The sequence below is a fragment of the Sarcophilus harrisii genome, chromosome 4, assembly GCF_902635505.1.
Source record: "Sarcophilus harrisii chromosome 4, mSarHar1.11, whole genome shotgun sequence".
NCBI classification, from domain to species: domain Eukaryota; kingdom Metazoa; phylum Chordata; class Mammalia; order Dasyuromorphia; family Dasyuridae; genus Sarcophilus; species Sarcophilus harrisii.
In genome coordinates, this window is record NC_045429.1 from 297,054,656 (window position 1) to 297,079,404 (window position 24,749).

Sequence of the window (24,749 nt, forward strand, 5' to 3'; positions counted from 1 at the left end):
CCAATTTTTCTTGTACAACAAGATAACTGTATAAATATGTATACATATATTGTATTTAACATATACTTTAACATATTTAACATGTATGGGACTACCTGCCATCTAGGGGAGGGGTGGAGGGAAGGAGGGGAAAAGTTGGAACAAAAGTTTTTTCAAGGGTCAATGTTGAAAAATTACCCATACATATGTTTTGTCAATAAAAAGCTATAATAAAAAAGAAAGATATTGTGGAAGTTGCATAGACAAAACTTGGTGACTGTTTGAGTATGTATGGCAAAGAGGGAAGAATTAAATAAACACCAGAGTTTCAACCATCAGAAAATGGAAGCATTATTGACAAAAATAGGGATTTTAGCATTAGGAATTGGCTTGGAGGGTGAGTCGTGGGAACAAATCTCCTAGTTACTATGATTTCTAGATAAAAATGTCTAGTAGGTAACTGGAAAATAGATTTTGGAGCTTAGAAAAGACATTTCAATAGGAAATACAGATTTGGGAATCATCATCTTATGTGATTTTTGAAAAATTGGGAATTCTTTTGCTGAGCACTTACCCTTTCTGGCCAATCTGGGTGACTTGAAGTTTTTCACCATATTTCTTCTTGATCCATTTGACTCCTTGTAGTTGAGGGTCAACTATAAGTGGCCATCGTTCACAGTTCATAAAAATTGTAGCATTCTCTGTAGACATTCGGTCAGCAGGCAGACCCTCATTTTGCCAGGTGGCTATGTCTGCATCATCAGTTAGCATCTTTAGGGGATCCAGGGTGGAGTTGACTGGAATAGGTACCTGATAGAGAAAAAGAAACATAAAAAAGGGAGAATAGTAAGTCACATTGACATGTAGATAGACTAGGTCAGACTTTCTCATGGAGATTTAATTTCATTAGAATGCAGGTATCATATGTATAATGTATAATGTACCATAGTATAATGCTTTGAAGTTGGGAAGATATAACTTCTAATACAACTAGTTTATGTGACCATGGGCAAGTCACTTAATCTCATGGTATTTCAAAGAACTTTATAAGACAGAAGAATTACCAATCTGTAGTGTTGGCAGAATTTCATCTGTCAATGCAAATATGGAAATATTTTTAAAAAGGCAAAAAAGAACTTTCTTAAAGATTGCTTATGGGATACACAACCATATTTGCCTTTCCCCCCATTTGGTACAAAAATTATAGCAGAAACATAGATTGTATTTCCAAAGCACTTTGTTCTTTGGAGGTCTCAGGGATTTAGGAATCTGTACACAAATAAGAGAAACCATAATTAAAAACTTGTTTATGGTTAAACAAAGGAATATTATTGACAATGACACATGTTTTTTCATCTTCTCTTTAGCTATTCATATCCTGTCTATCTTTCAAGATCTAGTTCTGATTCCAATTCTTTACCTAACTATTCCTCGACTTCACTTCAGGCAATATTCATATTCATCGATATCCTTAATCTTGCCATTACCCACAACTATTCCATTTCCTTCTTCATGAAATTCAAAATTCCCTTTTCTGATTATTTTATTTTGTCATTCCACCCTTTATGCCTTACAACATGTCCTCAATGTGACATATTCCTTTCATCTCTCTGTCTTTCCCACTGTAAATTTACTTTGATCATATTCACATGATGCCAAAGAAAGCTGGAGGAAATCACTAACCATACTGATTAATCCATTATATATTTGTGTTACATAGTCTCAGCAGGGCTCTTGTTCTATTCTTCTCTCCCTACCTTATTTTCTCAAGCCTTCCATGGCTCTCCTTTCCCCATACCCACCAGCCAAAAACTTCACATGGTATTTCATTTAAAAAATTGGAACTATTCATCAAGAGCATCTGTCCTCCCTTCTCATCTCACATCACTCCAGATATCTTTTGCCACTATTTCTTCCTTCACTCTAATTTTACATTAAGTGGTAGTTTCTTTTATAAATCAATTTAAAAAAATACATATTGCTTTATTAATCATGTTGGGTGAGAAAAATCATCAAAAGAGAAAAACCATGAGAGCGATTAAAAAAAAAAACAGAAAAAAGAAGTGAACATAACACATGTTGATTTATAGTCAATCCTTATAATTCTTTTTTTTTTAATGCAGATGGCATTTTTATTTTGTCCAAAGTCTATTGGGTTTGCCTTGGATCACTGGACCACTGAGAAGAACCAAATCTTCCGCAGTTGATCATCTCACCTTCTTGCTGTTATTGTATACAATGTGTTCATGGTTCTGCTAAGCCAACTTCTTTACAAGCAACTTTGATACGATTCTTTCTTAACTTCTGTGGATTGTCCCACTATCATGCTCTTATCTATCACTCTCTATTTATGTTTTTCTTCCCTGCTGTCTATAAGCATGTTTGTTTTTAACCCCCTCAAAGAAATCCTTGTTCTTACCATCCCACTAACTATTATCCTCTATCTCTCCTCTTTTTCATGGTTAAACTCCTTGAGAAAACTATTTGTACTCAGTGCTTCTATTTCCTTTTCTCCTATTCTCTTCTAAATCTTCTCTTATTTTTTTTCTGACCTTATCATTCAACTAAAATGGCCCCTTCCAAATTTATCAGTGATTCAACCATAATTGCCAAATCTAATGGCTTTTCTTAATCCTCATCTTCCTTTTGCAACATTTGGTACTGCTGATCACCTTTTAGATATTCTCTGTTCTCTAGGTTTTTTGATAGACTAAAATTTCCTAGTTTTCCTCTTATTTATCTACCTGATATTTATCAATTTCCTTTGTTGGTTCTTCTTCCATATCATAATCACTAACTGTATGTATCTTGGACTTCATTTCTTCTCTCTCTATGCTAGCTCCATCTATACAGATAAGTCCAAAATCTAAATATGCAACCAATCTATAAGTGTTCATCACACACTTAATATGTACTAGGCACATTTCTGTTTGGATTTCATTTCTGACTTTCTGAATTTCTTTCTCCAACATTTCCCAACAGATTGCAACCTAGAAGATGCTTTCATGATTGTGATCAAGCAGTCTTCTCACCCTAGAATATTCCATTTTTAGGAAGGGCCCAAGTGAGCCATGTTTACTCCTTCATTTCTATTCAGATTGTGCTGATGACTCTCTAAATTTTTTTTTCACCATGTCCCATTGTGAGTATCTTCCCCCCACTTTAGTTTTTTTTTAAAATGTGTTTTCTTCCCTCATAATAGTTCAAGCTTCTTGACAATAGCACCTATCTCTTTCTTTTTGCTTCTACTTGTATTTTCAGGCATCTATTTGTATGATAGATAGGTTTTGCAGTGGATAGAGCACCGGGCCTGAAATCAGAGTAGATCTAAGTTCAAATTCAGCTTCAGTTACTAACTTAGCTATGTGACTTTGGGCAAGTCCTTTAAATTCTGTTTCCTTTAGTTTCCTCAACTATAAAATGGGGATAATAATAGTGTCCCACCATTGGATGCCTTCATTTCTATATGTGTGCTACTGAATGAAGGTGAAGAGAAAACTGTACAATTAATCTGATTAGATCCATTATAAAACTATGCTTTCTAACTTCAACTGTATCCTCACTACTGATAGAGAATACTGCTATACTTCCTTAACAATTCACTATCTTACTCTCCATACTGTTTCTTTCAAAACTTTTCATCCTTCCTCAAACCTTTCAAGGCTCTCCCTTCTCAACTCTCTTAGATGGATTTCCCAACTCTCTTAGATGGACTCATATTTTACAGAATTGAGGTACTTGCCATGAGCTCCCTCTTTTCCTCTCTTCTTCATTTCCTATCTCTCAGGTACCTCATTCACCACTGGTTTATATGATGAAGTGGCTTTTTTTCTTTACCAAGACTAATCTCGCTTTGTTGTCATGTTCATGTCCCTTCTGTTATCCTCACTCTTTCACTTACTTTCAATTTCTCCCTCTCCATGGGCTTATTCTCTGTTGCCTGTAAACATGCCTATGTATCCCTCATCCTCAAAAACCCCTTACTTGATTCTTCCATTTCTCTTTATTTTCTTCTGCCCTTTGCTGCTAAATTCCTTCAAGAGACCATTTACAATACATCCCTCTGGTTTTTCTCTTCTCACTCTCCTCTTAAGACTTTATCAATCTATTCTATTAATATATTCTCTTTTCAGTCACTAAAGTGATTTTCCTGAAGCTCAGGTTCAAGCACATCACTATCCTTTTTAATAAACTCCAGTGGCTCCCTATTACCTTTAGGATCAAATACAAAATACCTTGTTTGATATTTAAAGCCCTTCATAACCTAGTTCCCACCTACCTTTTCCATCTTCTTAGCTCTGACTCCCCAACTCTTTAGTCCAGTGACATTGGCCTCCTGACTGTTTTCTTAATAAGAAGCTCCATTTCTTGGCTATAGGCATTCTTTCTGGCTATATTCGATACCTAGAATGTTCTCTCCCTCTTCTGCTTTGAGTGATCTTCTTGACTTCCTTGAAGCACCAAGTAAAATCCCACCTTCTACAGGTCCTTAAGCCTTCTTAATTCCAGTGCTTCCCCTTTGTTAATTATTTCCTATTTATTCTGTATATAATTTACTTCATGAATAATTGTTTGTGAATTTTCTCCCACATTAAACTATAAATTCCTTTGGGTCAGAGATTATCTTTTCCCCTTTTTTATGTCACTAGAATTTAACACAGTACTTGGCATATAGTAGATTATTGTGAGGATCAAATAAGATGACACTGATAAAGCACTTAGCAATAAGCTATTGACTTATTACCCTGTCTCAGTGCTTTTTGTTGCACATTAAACAGTTTTGGACCCCACAGATTGGAAATGATCGGGGAGATATAGTTGAATCTGAGGGACCTGATGAGGCTGCATGCACACAGACACACACCCACACAGAGTCAGATAGACAGACAGAGATATACAGACAGAGATAGAAACAGACAGAGACAGAGAGTATAAAACTAAAAGAAAAGAGAGTCAAGCAGAATTTTGAAGAATATGTACACTAAGGGGTTTGATGTAAATGACAGGTCAGTAAATGAGACTGAAAAAACAGAAGAAAAACCATGAGAAAATGGTGTCATAAAAACCTAGAGAGAAGAGAGTTTACAGGAGATAAGGATAGCCAACAGTGTCAAATGCAGCCAATGAGTTGAGAAAGATTAAGACAGAGGAAAGATTGGAAATTAAGAGATCATTGTTAACTTTGAAGAGAAGAATTTTAGTGAGTTAAGAGGTGGAAAGCCTTATTGTAAAAAGTTAACAATGGAAGCAGTTGGTGTAGATAAAGGATACCACCCACATCTGCAATTTTGATATCATCCTTGACCCCTCACATTCACTTTATATATCAAATCTATTGAAAGATCTTGCCATTTCAACCTTCCCAATATTTTTTTATTATGTTTTTATTGATAAAACATATGCATGGGTAATTTTTCAACACTGACCCTTGAAAAAAACTTCTGTTCCAACTTTTCCCCTTTCCCTCCACCCCATCCCTTAGATGCCAGATAGTCCCATATATGTTAAATATGTTAAAGTATATGTTAAATCAATATATGTATATATGTATACAATTATCTTGCTACACAAGAGAAATTGGATTTAGCAAGAAGGTAAAAATAACCTGGGAAGAAAAACAAAAATGCAAGCAAACAATAACAGAAAGAATGTAAATTCTATGTTGTGGTCCACACTCATTTGCCAGTGTTCTTTCGCTGAGTATAGCTGGTTCTGTTCATTACAGATCAATTGGAACTGATTTGGATCATCTCATTGTTGAAGATAGCTACTTCCATCAGAATTGATCCTCATATAATATTGTTGTTGAAATGTATAATAATGATCTCCTGGTTCTGCTCATTTCATTTAGCATCAATTCATGTAAGTCTCTCCAAGCCTCTCTGCATTCATCCTGCTGGTCATTTCCTTCTTTCTTTCTTTTTTAAATTAATTAATTAATTTTTTTATTATAATAACTTTTTATTGACAGAACCCATGCTAAGGGTAATTTTTTACAACATTATCCCTTGCACTCACTTCTGTTCTGATTGTTCCCCTCTCTCCCTCCACCCCCTTCCCCAGATGGCAAGCAGTCCTATATATGTTGAATATGTCACAGTATATCTTAGATACAATATATGTGTGCAGAACCAAACAGTTTTCTTGTTCTACAGGGAGAATTGGATTCAGAAGGTAAAAATAACCCGGGAAGAAAAACAAAAATGCAAAGAGTTTACATTCATTTCCCAGTGTTCTTTCTTTGGGTGTAGCTGCGTCTGTCCATCATTGATCAATTGAAACTGAATTAGGTCTCTTTGTCAAAGAAATCTACTTCCATCAGAGTACATCTTCATACAGTATTGTGTTGTTGAAGTATATAATGATCTCCTTGTTCTGCTCATTTCACTTAGCATCAGTTCATGTAAGCCTCTCCAAGCCTCTCTGCTGGTCATTTCTCACAGAACAATAATATTCCATAACATTCATATACCATAATTTACCCAACCATTCTCCAATTGATGGGCATCCATTCATTTTCCAGTTTCTAGCCACTACAAACAGGGCTGCCACAAACATTTTGGCACCTACAGGTCCCTTTCCCTTCTTTAGTATCTCTTTGGGATATAAGCCCAGTAGTAACACTGCTGGGTCAAAGGGTATGCACAGTTTGATAACATTTTGGGCATAATTCCAGATTGCTCTCCAGAATAATTGGATTCATTCACAACTCTACCAACAACGCATCAGTGTCCCAGTTTTCCCGCATCCCCTCCAACAATCATCATTATTTTTTCCTGTCATCTTAGCATCTTTTCTGTCATCTGACAGGTATGTAGTGGTATCTCAGAGTTGTCTTAATTTGCATTTCTCTGATTAATAATGATTTGGAACACTCTTTCATATGAGTGATAATAGTTTCAATTTCATCATCTGAAAATTGTCTGTTCATATCCTTTGCTGCTGGTCATTTCTTACAGAACAATAATATTCCATAACATTCATATACTACAATTTACCCAGCCATTCTCCAATTGATGGGCATCCATTCAATTTCCAATTTCTAGCTACTACAAACGGGCTGCCACAAAAATTTTTGCACACATGGGTCCCTTTCCCTTCTTTAATATCTCTGTGGGATATAAGCCCAGTAGTAACACTGCTGGATCAAAGAATATGTACAGTTTGACAACTTTTTGAACACAGTTCCAAATTGCTCTACAGAATGGCTGAAACTGTTCATAACTCCATCATTCCCAATATTTCTTAAATAGGTCTTTTCTTTACTCACATAGATGCAACTCTCCTTGAGACCCTGAACACCTTGAGACCCAGAACAATAGCATTCTAACTGAATTTCTTGTCTCAAGTCCTTACTATTTCAATCAATACCTCCCTCAGCTGCCATGGTAATTTTTATATATTGCAGGTATGATCATATCTTTCTCCTGATTAAGAATTCCAGTGACTTCCTATTAGCCACAGGAACAATTATAAACTCCTCTGTTGGATACTTCATGCTTTCTATAATTTGGCCCCTCCCTATCTTCCCAATCATGAAGAATTCAAATTTGACCTTAGACACTTAGTAGTTGTGTGATTCTGGGCAAATCACTTAACTATGTTGCCTCAGTTTCCTTATCTGTAAAATAAGTTGGAGAAGGAAATGGCAAAAATTCTAGTACTTTTGCCAAGAAAACCACAAATGGGATCACAGAGTCAGATATGACTGAAGAATACATACTTAATCAACTCTCTACACACTCAGTGAGCCAGCAAACATGCAAAAAATGCTTTTGTTTTATGTCCCCTTCTAGGACTACCAAGTTCTATTAATTTGAGCTTCCCTTTTCTCTCCTCCCTTTCTTTCTATCTCTCTCTCCCTTCCTAAATATTTTCAGGCAAGTATCCATTGTATAAGGAGCAGTCAAATGGTACAATATATAGAATGTTAGTTAGGCCTAGAGTCAGCAAGACTCATTTTCCTGAGTTCATTCTGGCCTCAGACAATTACTAGCTGTAAATGGGCAAAGTCATATAAACCTGTTTTTCTCAATTCCTTATATGGAAAATGAACTGGAGAAGGAAATGGCAAAATATTTGAGTCATAGAAAAATTTGATAGGACCACTTTTTTTTTACCATTTTTTTTCAAAATTTATGTTATTATTATTATTATTTATTATTTAATGTTTGATTGAATTCACTTATAAATCCATCTAGTTCTTGAGCTTCTTTTTTGAGAATTCATTTATTGCTTGTTCAATCTTAATTTCTAAGATAAGGTTATTTGAATATTCTATTGCCTATGAAAGACAATTTATATTTTTATAAATATTCATACATTTCATTTAAATTATTAGGTAGATAATTTTTTGGTAGATGGTTGGAAGTAAAATAGCTCCTAATAATTGGATTTATTTTTTTTTTCTTTTTTGATTGTGAATTCACCTTCTTCATTTTTGATACTGGTAATTTATTTTCTTCTTTCTCTTAAAAAAAATCAAATTACTTAATGGCTTATCTATTCTATTTCTTTTAAAGTCAATTTTTACCTCTATTGATGATTAAGTTGGAGGGGTTATATGTATCATATTCCCATATAAGAATGAAAACAGTTTAACATGACATAGTCCTGTATGATTTCTTACTCATATTTATCTTTACATGCTTCACTTGAGTCCTATGTTTGAATGTCAGATTTTCTATTTAGCTCTGGCCTCTTCATCAAAAATGCTTAGAAGTCCTCTATTTCATTAAACATCTTTTTTTTTCCTCCAGATAATGATGAATATTGGAGGGGATGTGGGAAGACTGGGACACTAATATATAGTTGATGGAGTTGTAAACTGATTTAGCCATTCTGAAGAGCAAGTTGGAACTGTGTCCAAAGGGTTATCAAACTGTGCATATCTTTTGATCCAGCAGTGTCTCTACTGTGTCTGTATCTCAAAGAACTCTTAAAAAGGAAAAAGGATCCACATGCAAAAATATTTGTTGTCCCACTTTCTGTAGTGGCAAGGATGAGTATGGATGTCAATCAGTTGGAGAATGGCTGAATAAATTTTAATATACAAATATTATGGAATATTATTGTTCCATAAGAAATAATTAGCAGAATATTTCAAAAAACCCTGGAGAGACTTACATGAACTGATGATAAATGAAGTGAGTAGAACGAAGAGAACATTGTATACAGTGACAACAAAATTATGTTATGATCAACTATGATGGATTTGGCTCTTTTCACAATGAGGTGATTCAGGCCAATTCCAATGGACTTGTGATGGAGAGAACTATTTCTATTCAGAAAGAAGATTGTGAGCATTGAATATGGATCACAACATAGTATTTGGATCATTTTTTTGTTTGCTTGCTTTCCTCCCCTTTGTTATCTCATTTTTCTTTTTTATTCTGATTTTTCTTGTGCAGCATGATGAATGTGGAAATTTATATAGAGAGGAATTGTATGTTTATTATTTATTGGATTGCTTGATGTCTAGGGGAGAGGATGAGAGGAAGGAAGGGAGAAAACTTGGAACACAAAGTTTTGCAAAGGTGAATATAGAAAACTATCTTTGCATATATTTTGAAAATTAAAAGCTATTATTAGAAATAAAAAAAGAAAGGAGAGATGGGGAATCTTTTCCATTGCTGTTCCTAATCCAATAATTAAAAATAGCAAAAGAGGATATACTTAGAAATAAAGGTGAATGAAAAATCTAAAAAGAATTGTTACATCAACATTTTTTCCCTTTTCTTTTTGCATCTCTGTCTTCCCCTCATTCCACATCCCATCCAACAAGAACAAAACAAAACAAAAAACATAAAGAGTAAAAAAGAGGGAAGGAAATAATCATGTATATAGTGCCTTCCATGTATCAGAAACTGTGCTACACAGTTTTAACAAATGTATCAGTTGGGCCTTAAAATAACTGGAAATTAGATATTATTATTATCCTCATTTTATAGTTAGGGAAACTAAGGAAAACGGATATTAAGTGACTTAACTAGGAAGTGTCAGACTGGATTTGAACTCATGTCTTTCACAATTAACACTTTATCAACTATGTCACTAGTTATCTCTGCCTTGTGACAGTGGCTGTGCTCAAGCAAAACAAAATTATACCTTGTTTGTGTCTGAGAATTATTATCCTCATTTTATAGTTAGGGAAACTGAGGAAAACGGATATTAAGTGACTTAACTAGGAAGTGTCAGACTGGATTTGAACTCATGTCTTTCACAATTAACACTTCATCAACTATGTCACTAGTTATCTCTGCCTTGTGACAGTGGCTGTGCTCAAGCAAAACAAAATTATACCTTGCTTGTGTCTGAGAATCTTATTGTATACTTAGAGAACATTTCTTATTTACCCAGAGGTGAGAAGAAGGTTTTATTCCTTAATGGTCATGAATAGTTAACAGTTGCTATTGATTTAATAATATTATAGTGAAGTCAGGATATACTTTATCTTTACACTCCATTCACTTGAGGGCTTTGTGATCAGCATTTCCCTTTTTTTCAAGCTAAGGAATCAAAACTGTCTAAATTTATTGAACACTTGATGGGAATGGATAGGGACCAAATGACAACCACATTCAGATCAAGTAGTTATTCAATTCGGGGAAACACAACATATCACTTCAGTATAACAAACAATCTGGAATAAAGACTTAGAGAATTTAAAGAGAAAAACAGTACAAAACATAAAATTCTCAGTTGTAGAACCTTTATTTTATAAGAGACATCAGTTTTAGAACTCAGTGCATACTCTAGATAGTTTTCCTTTTTTTTTTTTTTCTGAATTAAGAAGAGAATTCTTATAGCTCAAGGACTGTCAAGAGTTTATAGAAAGGGCATATCTTTAACACCTGTAATTAGTCCATACCTTGAAGGAGAGGGAATCACTTTTACCAGTGATTACTATTCTTCCTTATTCATGATTTCCAAATGCTATTTAAATGGGAGTTAAAATAAGCAAGAGTATTTCCTATAATTGTTGTTATTACCACTAGTCAGAAATGCTGGAAAGAAGTCAATTCAATAATATTCTTGTGACATTGGGAAGGTCACTTAACCTTTTGAACTGTCAGCTTTCCTAGCATGAAAATGAGAATATCAACACTTATCTCTTCCTAATTTCAAAAGAATGAGCTATGATCATCGTTATTTATTCTGTTCCTTACTTTTAATTGTTTCAGGTAAGGCCTCCAATTACTATCCATAAGATTTTGACGGTATCTTTTGGTAAAGTATCCCAGGTAAGAGATGAAAGCTGTAATCAGTAAAATGTCTCCACATAATGTACTCTTTTGTTGTCTGAAGTTCTTGATTGCTTCTGCCCACCTTTCATTTTCAGAGGCAAGTCCTCCAACCTATAATTTCAAAGATTAAAAAGGAGTAAAGACGTAATATTAAATACAATGACTATGGTCACATAGTACACTGACTGTAAATAATGTTTTAGAAATTAGAAAAATCTGATCTGTATGTTATCTTTTCCCTCATTCACTGTGAGGTCATATTCTACAATTTTTTGGTTCTCTGCATGATTTAGTGGGACACACTACCTCTTTATTTATTCCATAGCCAGACAAAGGGAACTGGATGTCAGTTCTAAGGATGTGAGGTTAACTTGTGTGTCTGAGGTTTGGGGCGGGGGGCTGCTCAAATTTGCCTTTTCCTCTGGTACTAGAAACCATATCATACTGGTTTGAGAAAGCCAACTGTTAAATTTTCACTGTAAGAATTCACACTTCAGAAATCAATAAATCATACAAACTAGACCTTGATTTATTGTTTTCTTAACTGTCTCATTTTAAGAAAGTGATGGGAAAAAACCTTAATAATGCAGATTAAATTCAGAAGTGTGTATGAGTACATTTTTTCCCCTTGTACTCAGTTATTACTCATTTATCAGCTCATTCTTGGCTGGAAGAGACCTTACAAATCAATTTTCTATTTTTTACAGAGTACAACTATATTTCAGAAATCTGAAGTAGGTTGTCCAAAGTCCCATAACTTGTTAGTAGCAAAATTGGGACCAGAACCCACATCTTTAATTTCCGTCCAGTGCTGTCTAAACTATACCATGTGGACTCATTGATAGACTATTACAGAAAACTCTCTAGTTAGTGAAGTTATATTTATTTATCTCTTAAAATTGAACTTAGGAAAAACATGACAGTTAAGTTTTTTAAATTTATTTTTCCTTTCCCCCAAGATTTGGTTTCCCATCAATTCATTTTTCACTATGTAAGGATAGAGTCAAAATAATTTACTTATTTAAAAATATATACATATATATTTAATCAGCTAAATTCTACTTCTACCTTCCGTCAGCTACACTTTCCACACCTCCAATTAGAACACAAGAAAAACAAAAACCCATTACAAACTTATATACATATATCAGAACAGATTTTCACATTGGCATTGCCCCCAATTTTTTTTTTTTTGTTTGTTTCATTATGTATTTTGAGTCCTTCATCTTTCTATCAGGAGGTGGCAGCATGCTTCATCAATAGTTGTTTGGAATATTGGTTGGTCATTATATTGATACTCATAAGAGTATTCCATTATATTTATATGTGTTATTGCTATATATCAAATATATATAAATATATATGTACATTTATATGTAACTTATTGATGCATTCCTCAGTTTATGAGCACTAATCATATTCCCATTCTTTGTAACCACTTAACAAATGAAGTGTGTACATTTGCTGAGTATATTCTTCCTTCGTTTAACCTATTCAGATAAGAGTGGGGTCTAATGTCAGTCACTCTTTACCTTGTTTGTATAGATATTTACTTGTGCCCTCTATTTTATGAGATAATTTTATGAGAAAAAAAAAGTAAATGAGAAAATTTACTTTTCCTTCTTCCCCAGTATATTACTCTTCATTTCTTTTTCCATTTTCCTCTCCTTAAGATATAACAGAACTCTTCTTAAGCCTTGTCTAATTGAACTTCCCCTATGAAACCCCATGATGATAAAATTCAGAGAGTCTCTTATATCATCTCCTCATATTTGAATACTTTATCCTTGTTTAGTCTTTTGTTATTGTTCATTCATGTTTTCTTAACTTTTATTTTAGAAATTCAAAATTTCTTCTTAGCTCTAGTCTTTTCACTAGCGATGCTTGGAAGTCTTCTATTTCATTAAATATTTATTCCTTGCTCTGTAACATTATATGCAATTATGATGAATAAGTTATTCTTTATTGCAAATTTATAATTTTTGTCTTCTGGAATATCATAGTTCAAGTTTCCGACTTCTGTTTTATTGTTGTTCAGTTGTTCAGTTGGGTCTAACTCTTAATAGCTTTGTAGACCACACTTGTTCATGGGATTTTATTGGCAAGGCTTCTGGAGGGGTTTGCCATCTTCTCCAGTAGATTAAGACAAACAGAGATTAAATAGTTTGCTTATGGTCACATAGCTAATAAGTGTCATTTGTGAGGTATATTATAGAGGTGACTTATTTCATATAAATGAATTAGAGAAGCACTGAAGTCCCCTCAAACTCTGAATTTTTAAAAATTTTGATATATCTCAGAGTGTTAGAAAAATATTTTATGAACTGTAAGAAGTCATGTAAATGTGAGTAGTTTCCTCTTCTATAAAAAAGGTGGGGATAGTATGTGGATTACTTTATCTTTAAAAACCTTCCAATTTTAAAATCCTATGAAGCTGTTGTTACTTTTGAGATTGAGCAGTTTCAAGGGAAAACAAACTTTCATAGGAATAAATAGGAACCTATGCAGAGGATATGATGCCATAGATAATTTGCAGAAAATAGTACCCATGCCAGTGATATAATGGATCCATTTAAGTGAAAAAATAAGATAATATTTTATATGGATAGTCCAAGAAAGGAATGACAGAATTGTAGAATATCAGAACTAGAAGGGATGTTAAAAAAATATTCTATACAAACTTCTCATTTTGCAGGAAATGGTGAGAGTGACTTCCCTAATAGAATTTAGATTGCCTGAGTACTTGCTCAATACTCTCTCTACTTCATCAACTTGCTACCTACTTTAGTCAAAGTAAATTATTTTAATCATGGGCCAGATAATTGTATCTGTTCCACCTAAATAGCATATATCAGTCAAAGAAGACTTTTGAAATTCTCTAGTTTCTTTCTTCAGTGATGTCGATATTATTTAAATAATATTCCCTCAATCACTTCCATTAATTCAGTCAACAATGTAAATGTCAGATGTGCAAACTGGGTTCTAGGTTTGGAGAAGCTCATTTTTCTCCATCCAGTAATTTTGGTGCTTATGGAGTTTAACTGGAATAATAATAAAAAGCATCATCTCTTCATACTCCTGTAATTCCAGAGTTTCTCTTTTTTCCTTGCCTTTGATTTTTAATACTTTCTCTTTCTCCAAAAAAAGGTTGATTATCACTGGTCTACATGATTTGACTCATTTTTCCCCCCTCGTTTCCCAAATTAATTGTTTAACTATTTATCATTGTATTGACACAATCATGAATTATTTTCTAGGTTCCTAATTTTCTAAGACTTCTTCTTTTACCCAAAGCTTACCTCTTCTTAGGTTCCTTATCTTGATCATATGAGGTAAGCCAAAGTTTAAGTGGGAAAATAAAAGCCATATAATGAATTCTTTTTCAGAATTTAAAGTTAGGGTCACATTTTCATTTATAAACCTAATGACAAAAGACTCCAGAATCCTGCATGAAATTTGTTTGTGACTCAAATACAAAATAATAACCTGGATTTTTTTCATGTGGCATTATGAAATTAGGTGCCTCATCATTCTTCAAGTTAGTTCCTTATCTAACAACATCATTTCCAGCTCCTACTTCTACCCTTCTCATTTTTCTTCTCCACAATTTTTTGGGATTCTTACTTGAAAGTAACTGCCTAATAAATATATGAATCACAGGCATGGTATATTTAGCCTCAGGGATACGAGGAAAGGCAAAAGATAGTTCCTGATCTCAAAGAGCTCACAGATAATGGGAGAGACAAAATGCAAACAACTGTCTAAAAACAAGTTATCTACAACCCAAATTGAAGAGAATCTCATAGGGAAGGCACTAGAATTGAGGAGGATTGAGAAAGGCTTCCTCTAGAAAGTGTGATTTTATATGGGACTTTCAGGGATCCAGAAAAACCAATAGACTGAGATGAATCTATGAGGGGACAGCCAGTGAAAATGTACAGATTCAGGAGATGGAGTACTTTGTTTAAAGAGCAGCAAGAAGGCCAATATCATTGGATAAAAGACTCTGGTGTGGAGTAAAAAGACTGCAAAGATTGAAGGGAGGAGGGTTATGAAGATCTTTTGAATGGAAAACAGCTTTTTCTATTTGATCCTGGAGGTGATAAGGATTATTGTCTCAGTACCTGCTTTGCTGTCCTACCTTTCAGGGATGCAGGTACAATTTAATAGTAGCTATCACAGTGCTTTGACAAGTTGTCAGCATGTATCAATTGTTTGTCAGTATACATACTAACCCATAGAAGTTGTAGATCTAAATTCTCCCCACATTAACAAGGATCTATGTAATTAAAATTAGATTTGAGTATCACTGTTCTTTCACTTAATTTTTATAATGAAGTTTTCTATATTACAGATTATTTCAAAATATTCTCCAAAGTCAAAGATGTGCTATTTTGTATTTATATATTTTGTATCTCTATGGTAATTGATAAGCTGTTCATATAATTAAAGCTCTGTCTGTTGGAACTCACCAGGCGATTTGCAAGTGAGATGGTACCTGAGGTCATTTCAGCTTCTTGCTGACATTTGAGTTTTTCTGCAGTTGCTATCTCAAATTTGTTTGTAAGTTTTGCCAAGTTTTCATTAAGATGCTGTTGAGAATGAAACAGAAAATACATAAACAAGAGTTCTACTTCAAACACAAATCAGGGACTCATAGTTTAAGTTTCTTGAGACATATTACTACATTTGTCCTAGTGCTCCAAGAATAAGTAGGACATGGACCTGAATGTCAAGGACCAGAGGAAACATGATGATTTTAGGAGAAAAGGAACTGAATCACAGAATAGCCAGTCATTTGGTTTTTACTAGAACATTGTCCTGGGACTGGATTGAATGCTGACGTCCCTGGGTGCAGCAATGCCATATTCAAACTAGAATATGGACACCTAGTGGTAGGGTTGATTTGGATTGATTTCTGGGAAAACAATACTTCTTATATTTGATTCTCATCAATTTTGGCACTTTAGAACTAACATTTAAAACACATCACTCTAGTTTTGAGAGATATACTTTGGGGACTGGTAGGTGATGCAGTGGATAAAACTCCAACTCTGAAGTCAGGAGATCCTAAGTTCAAATCTGACTTCAAACACTCAAAGCTTACTAGCTACATTACCTTGGACAAGTACTTTATCCCAACTGCCTCACCAAGGGGGTGGGGGTGGGGAAATACCTGTTAAGGGAAAACTTCTTGTTTTGAATATGGATGTTTCAATATACCTCCAAAAACCAAAGATTTTTAATTTGGTAGTCATAACTCATCTCTGAAGTCTACATAATGATTAGAGATTTAAGGCAATTTTATTATTAATTTGATATTAAAATATAGTTAAAGAAAAAACAACAACAACATATCTTTAGGTTTATGTGCATATTCCCTAAATTGACAAAAACTAAAAATAAAGTGGTTATAGTGTCTCTATATCTGGTTTTATCCACACTATGTTGCACCAGTTTGTGTTTTACTCTATTTCTCTGTTACGACTTAATAATGTCCCATTATATTCATGTACCAGAATTTACCTAGCCATTTTCTAATCACAGTAATAGGACAAGGGAGCAAGGACTTGGGAGAGAGAATAGTAAGGAGGTCACGTCCTTAATTTTAGGATTTAGTGTGGATAGGGAGGAAAGTGAAGTAAGACTGAACACTCAGAAAGTAGAGAGATTAAAGGCCTGGCATTTTATTCTTTCACATTTCTAGGCTTATTATTCATACATTATCTATCCTAGCCAAATTAGTGCCTTACATAAACCTTATACAGGACATTCTATGACCTGTCTGTTTACTTTTACTCCAAGTTCCATTCTTCAGTATGCTTCTCTCCTCTTACTCCTAACTTTTATAATCCTTAACTTTTGTCTTGATATCTTTCAGTTTTTATTGCCCTTGCAGACATCACTTTGTCTTGTTATTTCATTAGTACAAGCAAATCCAGGATGTATTTCTATTTATCTTCCTACACACACACACACACACACATAGATAGTGTAAAATTTCTGTGCACATTATTTGCACCAAAAAAAATTGGAAGCACCTTTAAGGCAGTGATAGTTTTGTTTTTACATTTCCATCATATTTCTATTACTGATTCCTACTAGGCACTTTAGTAATTAACAATTGATAAAACAATGATTAAATTAACAATGATAAAAATAATTTTACAAGGTTTCTGGTTTCAACTTACTTTAATCTTGACTTTAATAGCTGCCAACTTTTCTTGGGCAGTAACGAGATCCAAACTTGCTTTACTCAAGGCTTGCCGCTTGGGTTCCACATTACAGAACACTTCATAAAACCTCACAATATTTATAACCCAGGAACAGAGACCAGCTGCTGCATAAGACTTAGAGGCCACAAATTCAGGTTTAAACTCTGGATCTTGAAGATATGGTCGTATAGCTTTGAGGCAGTTCTCATGTATATCTTCCTTGTTAAAGTTCACCAGGGAATCCAGAAAGCCATCAACTCGGGCCATGGCAACCTTGGCAGCTTTCCAACTTCTGTCTCTGGGTACCTTCCCTCCAGGTGCCATGAGAACCATTACTGCAGCAGTGACATTGCTAACTGCCAAAGGTGGTGAGCCAAAGGACTTGAGCTCTGTTAAGTTGGTCTGAAAGGAGATGAGTTTGTTAGAAGTAAATAAATGAGCTTTTTTGGCAGCTAGTCATTAATAAAGCTAAGCTCCAGAGTTAGTCTGAAAGAACAGTTTTGAAGCCTGAACCAGCCTTCTGAATTTTAAATATCATGACTCATCAGAGGGAAATCAGTGGCAACTCCTTAGTGATTTTGCATATTTCCTTGAATGATTATTTGAAAATCAGCTATGCATTTTCAACATTTCCACCCATTAAAAAATGCAATTATTTTACATTCAACTAGAAACAGAAGTTCAGATTCTTCAAAATATGTAGCATGCTATGAATAAAAGATAGGATTATTATAAATTAATTTTCATTCTACAGGCAAATGAACCCCCATAACCCAACTAGACATTATTCTCTTTAATTAAATTGCTTTGTTCCATGGGGTGTTCTAACTATACTTGACTGTCTTGATAGCAAAGTGTTATTTTTCTGTACATAGATGTTTGCAAGACAGGAAACCACATGTCTTTTCAGCTGTTTCTGACTAGACTCTAGGTCTCTATCCACACTTGGAATCTTTCTAAAGCTCCACTTAGACAATACTGTATGGCTTTCCATTCAAACATACATGATTATTATAGATGGACATAAACACAAATGGTTCATAAAATTCAATAATAAGAAAACCCCCTGCGGTGCCATTGCAAATTTTAAAGTATAAATGCTTGTATGTGACAAAGTACAATTGAGATTGTTCAACTGATAAGTCCAAAGTTTAAAGTCTTTCATCAAATCAGTTGGAGACTCTTGGATTTGAGAATATATGATATAAGGAATGAATTTTTAACCTTTACAGAGAGTTGCAAAGAAAGAATTTCATTTCCTTTTTAATCTTTTTCTCTCCTGGTTAGAATAAACTTGGCAGGTCTTGGCAACAGATTGGATATGGGGGAATGATGAAAGATAATTAGGAGCTGAGGATGATATTTATGTTATCAGACTAAGAAAGTGGGAGGATAGTGTTGTCCTCAACAATAATAGGGAAGTTAAGATGGGGGAGAGACTCTTGAGGAAAGAGAATGATTTCAACTTTGGACATGTTGAGTTTAACATGTCTATAGACATTTAGTTTGAGGTATCTGACAAATAATTGGATATCTAAGACTGGAGGTCAGTGGAGAGATTAGGACAGAAAAAGTAACTTTTCAGGTGTGAGTTTCTAACTCATTCTCTAAGTTTATATAGATCCTTTGAAAGGAAATATACTATTATTTCCTAAAGTTCAATCCCACTATTGGAATTCTAATAAAATTTTGGAATATTTTCCAACACAAGCATCAGGGAATTCTCTTTAATATGGTTTATGAATGGAAGTCAGGGAATGCTATTGAAGTAAACCATCATACTAATAGTCACTCACAAATCCAGTGTTATACTTAACTTCTTTATTATATTTGGTTCACATATCCAATCCATTGTCAATTCTTATTATTTTCCATTATGACAATGTCTTTTGTTTTCATCTTTAAATAGCTATCACAGGCTGAAATCATATCGCATTTGAACTATTGCAATTGCCTTCTAGTTGGTCTGTCTCAAATCTTTCCATATCCTAATCTATCTTCAGTTCATCTGCTAAAGTAATTTTTCTAAAGCTCAAGAATATTCATTTCAATAAACACCAATTATTTCTGGAATCAAATAAAAAAATCTGGCATTTAAAATTCTTAACAACTTGGGCTCTTTTCACTTTTCTAGTTTTTTTATATTTTATTCCACCTAACACAGTCTATGATCCAGCTACATTGGCCCACCTGATATTCCTGACCCTTGACACTCTATCTCCCAGCCCTGTAACTTTCCATTAGCCATTTCTCATGTCTAACTTTCCCTGTAATTCATCTAGATTTAGCTCAAAACTCATTTTCAGTAAGGGATTAATTTCTTCCCCTTAATCCCCCAGTGCCTTCTTTTTGAGATCCCCTTCCATTTTTACTGCATTTTTCTTGTATGTACTTAGTTATTTACATGTTATCTTTTCCATTAGAATGTGAGAACTATTTGAAAAAAGAAACGATATTTTTATCTTTCTTTGTAGTCCATTGTTTAGCACAATGTCTAAACATAGTATGCTCTCAATACTTATTTATTGACTAACTGATCTTGATAAGATATAGCCTCTAGTGATCGTCCTCCTTGCTCATCTCTCCATGCATTGCAGCTAGTTATTATTCTAAGGAACTGTAATTCTTTAATCAGTGACTTTATCTTTATTACTAATCCTAATCATAATGCATCTATAACTGAATAGATAGTCTTAGAGATTTGCTATGATTATGGATACTATAGATACTCTCTCTCCTTAACTGATGGAGCAGACTGCAACTCAACCATGTCTTTTTATCTTTTGCAACTGTTGTCCATGTCCTTCAATAAACTCAAAAGGGGATTTAGTCAATGTATTATGAATCTTTATCTCTAATTCTTGACATACTACTAATGGAGCATATAGATCCCTTTTGTCATCCCTCATTCCAGAAGTGTGCTGGAATCAGCTTGAATTCAGTGTAAACATGTATAGCTTAGAAAGTGCCACACACTACAAATCATGTATTGATTTATTATTTTATTGTTTGTTTAGACTTAATAAAATAATTGAGAAAAAGTTAATAATGAAGGCTAACTTTAAAAATGAATCTTCTACAATTCCAAAGGACTCATGATGAAAAATGCTACTTACCTCTAGAGAAAGAACTGATAAAGTCTGAATTAAGATAGAAGCATAGTATTTTTCACTTTCTTTATTTTGTATGTGTGTTTTCATTCACAATATGACTAATAATTTTTATATTAGAAATGTGTTTTGCATGAATGCACATGTATCTTTTATACCAAATTGCTTACTGTCTCAGGAGCAGGGAGGCAAGTGAAAGTGGGAAATAATTTAAAACTCAAAATGTTTTTAAAGATGAAAATTAAAATTGTTTTTACATGTAATTGGGTTAAATAAAATACAATTTTAAAAAGTCATGCAGCTAGTTGTTAATATCTAGCCATCTCTTTTTCACTTCCTCTTTTTCCTACATAGTTTTGATGAGAATTTTTCCACTGTCTTTATTGCAAATAATGCCTCTATCAATCTTTCCATCAGTTTTGGGTGAATTAAAATGTTAATTCCTCAAATAGTTTATTTTTCACAGCCATACACATAGCCAGAAGAAAAAAGATTTTAAAAATATGGATCTTAGTGCCATTGCAAAGCTTGGAGTCATTTAAAATAACTTTTCAAATGCAATCCAGTATATTCTTTTCCTCATATTCGATCCTATGCCAGGTTCAGTGTTCATCTGCATTATTTGTCCATATCCTATATGCTGGTCCCGTCTATTTAACTATATATCCTAATGTGAGCATTAGAGAATCTTCATTTACTTGTTTTTCCTATGTGGCTGCTAGAGGTCAAACTCTTTTGAGTGATTATGAAACTCACTAAAGAACCTATACAGTGATACAGGTTTTAATCCTTTATTTCCCTACCTTATTGAGAGTGTTGAGAGCTGCTTGGGCTGCAGCAAGAGCTGGCTCTGCTTTGGCTAAATCTTCTTCACAATCCTTTTGCTTCTGTTTGACCTCCAACATGATTAAAGCCACTTTCTGCTCCTCTTCATCAGCAATGGCTTTCTCTTTGCTTACTTTCTCTGTCTCCACTCCCACAACTTGAATTAGTTTGTCTGCATCTTCATTCTTTTGTGTGAGCTCTGTTTCCTGGAGGGCCAGTTTTGTTTTCAGGTCATCTACCTGAGATTTGGAAACATGTGACATGATACTTACAAATAAGCAGGAAGAACATATGGCAATCACAACATTGTGACAGTCTGAATTAGAAACAAAGGAACATGAAAAATATTCAGCAGAATATTCCAGCAGAAACATGTTCAGTTGACAGTAATTTCTCTTGAATTGGGTAAGTGAATCCAATCACCTTTATGCAGTAAAAACGATCACAGAATAATATGATTTTTGACTCTCTCCCTGCCAGAATCTTAGATCTTAGGAACAGAATCCTGCCTTCAAGCAGGTAAAGCATTATTACCTCTATTTTATTTTATTAAAGTTTTTTATTTGCAAAACTTATGCATGGGTAATTTTTGAACATTGACTTTGCAAAACTTTCTGTTCCAAATTTTTCCCTCATTTCCTCCCACCCTTTCCTCTTGATATCAGGTAGTCATTGGACTACCAATGTATTGACATGTTAAATATGTTAAAATATATGTTAAATCCAACATACACACACACACATTTATACTGTTATATTGCTGCACAAGAAAAATTGGATCAAGGAGGAAAAAAACACCTGAGACAGAAAACAAAATGCAAGCAAACATCAACAGAAAGAGTGAAAATGCTTTGTTGTGGTCAATTCCCACAGTACTCTCTCTGGGTGACAAAGGCTGTCTTCATCACACTGAACAATTGAAACTGGTTTGAATCATCTTATTGTTAAAGAAATCCATGTCCATTGGAATTGATCATTGTATAGTCTTGTTGTTGCTGTGTATAGTGATCTCCTGGTTCTGCTCATTTCACTTAGCATCAGTTAATGTAAGTTTCTCCAGACCTCTCTGAAATCATCCTCTTGGTTGTTTCATACAAAACAATAATATTCCATAACATTTATATACCATAATTTATTCAGCCATTCTTCAATTGATGGGCATCCATTCAGTTTCCCATTTCTAGCCACTACAAAAAGGGCTGCCACAAACATTTTTGCACATGTTGGTCCCTTTCCCTCCTTTAAGACCTCTTTGGGATATAAACCCAGGAGAAACTTTGCTAGGTCAAAGGATATGCATAGTTTGATAACTTTTTGGGCATAGTTCCAAATTGCTCTATAGAATAGTTGGATCCATTCATAGTTCTAGTTCATCAGTGTCCCAGTTTTCCCACATCCCTTCCAACATTCGTCATTATCTTTTCCTGTTATTTTAACCAATATGACAGATGTGTAATGATATCTCAGAGTTGTCTTAATTTACATTTTTCTGATCAATAGTGCATCTTTTCATATGACTAAAAATAGTTTCAATTTCTTCATCTGAAAATTGTTCATATCCTCATCATTTATCAATTGGAGAATGGCTTGAATTCTTATAAATTTGACTTAATTCTCTATAATTTAGAAAAGAGGCCTTTATAAGAACCTTTGAATGTAAAAATGTTTCCCCAGTTTATTGCTTCCCTTTTAATCTTGTCTGCATTGATTTTGTTTGTACAAAAATTTTTAAATTTAATATAATCAAAATTACCTATTTTATGATCAATAATGATCTCTAGTTCTTCTTTTATTACTTCTATTTTAAAGAAAAGAAAATTAAGATCCCAAGATTGATGCTTATGATTTGGCAAAGTATGGCTGGAAATAGGAAATGGAGATGAGAAACAGTGTAGAGTTGGATTTTCTAGGTCAAAATTGGAAAGGAAAGAGCTGGATAAAGACTTGAGAAAGTGTTGGAGGAGGGGATGCAGAAATTGGAGGTATCATTTAAGAATGCTAAGACATTTGGAGAGATTGAATGATAGGAAGCTATGTGAACATAAGGGAATATGAGAACTTTAATGAAAGAAGCAGAATGCTTGTAGGCAAGGGTGAGATATGGAACATGACCATCAGTGTGTGTGGCTGAAGAGTAAAAGAGTAAGTCATAGAACTTAAGGAGTTCAAAATGGAAGTGCTATGAGAATACAGCATTAGGAAGGATATATGGGTAGTATGATAGGTGGTCCCTGATCTTGAAGAGGCAAACCTTCAGGAATGGATGAAAAAACAATAAAAAGGATATATTTTATTATAGTGTCATTCTGTGCCATAGGAATTAATACAAAAAAAGAAATATGTTGAAATAATTTGAGAAGACTTCTTGGAAAAGATGGGATTCAGGGGATTTCAGAACTGAAAGGGATCTAATATAACTCTTCCTCTAACCAGAATCCCTCATGATGATATGTCCAATACTCATCCCATCTTTGCTTGAAGACTGCTAATAAGACTACTCTTTTCCAAGACAGTCCATTCCACATTTAGTTTGTTAACCATCAGGACATTTTCCTTAATATCAAAGCCTTAATTTGCTGCTTTGCCACTTCTCCCCTTTGTTTCTAATTGTGCTATCTGGCATCAATCTCTCTTCTATATGACAGCCCTTGAAATACTAAAGTAACTAGCATAACAATAACTATATTGTGTCTCTTTTTTCTAAACTAAACATCTCTAGATTTTTCATCTGATTTTTCATATATTATGATCTCAAGGCTCTTATTCTATATCATTTCTCCACATCTTGTGTTGTTCTTTCTAAAATTTATTTCACAGAACTAAAAATAATACTCTGCATTTGGTCTGCCTAAAGCATAATGCACAACTATATTAAAACCTTCGTAGTTCTGAACACAATACCTCTCAGCATGACCTAAGATCACATTAGCAGTTTTTGACTGCCATATTATATTTTTTGAAAGATATTGAGTCTATAATTCACCAGAAGCCCCAGATGTTTTTCAAATGAACTGTTTCCTAGTTATGCCTCCCCACAGTTAATGCTTGTGAAGTTGATTTGAATCTGTATTGAAAACTTTCCATTTGCCTATTTTAAATGTCAGTTTATTAGATTTACTCCACTGATTTTATCCTTTGAAATCTTTTTGGTTGCAGATTCTGTCACCCTACATGTTAGCTCTTTTTTATAGCTTTGTATTATTTGTAAAAAATGATAAGCATAAAACTTAATGAGCATAGGACCAAGTACATATCTCTGGGGTGATCCATCAGAGACTTCAAGTTATCTTGAGACCACTATCTGTGTTTTCAGCCATGAAAACTGCTTTGAATGTGCCCATGTGTACTATCTAGCATAATTCTCTTCATCTTGT

General features: G+C 33.9%; 1 protein-coding gene across 1 annotated transcript in view; it reads right to left on the reverse strand.

The window, feature by feature from the left end:
* Positions 1-24,749, reverse strand: part of DNAH9 (dynein axonemal heavy chain 9) — a 479,597-nt gene that overhangs the window by 109,382 nt on the left and 345,466 nt on the right. The window contains exons 49-53 of the mRNA XM_031965533.1: positions 21,354-21,614; positions 17,417-17,842; positions 15,698-15,817; positions 11,148-11,336; positions 554-789 (exon numbers count right to left, since the gene is read on the reverse strand). Coding sequence (XP_031821393.1) covers positions 554-789; positions 11,148-11,336; positions 15,698-15,817; positions 17,417-17,842; positions 21,354-21,614 — 1,232 coding nt within the window. The remainder of the gene's footprint in view (positions 1-553; positions 790-11,147; positions 11,337-15,697; positions 15,818-17,416; positions 17,843-21,353; positions 21,615-24,749) is intronic.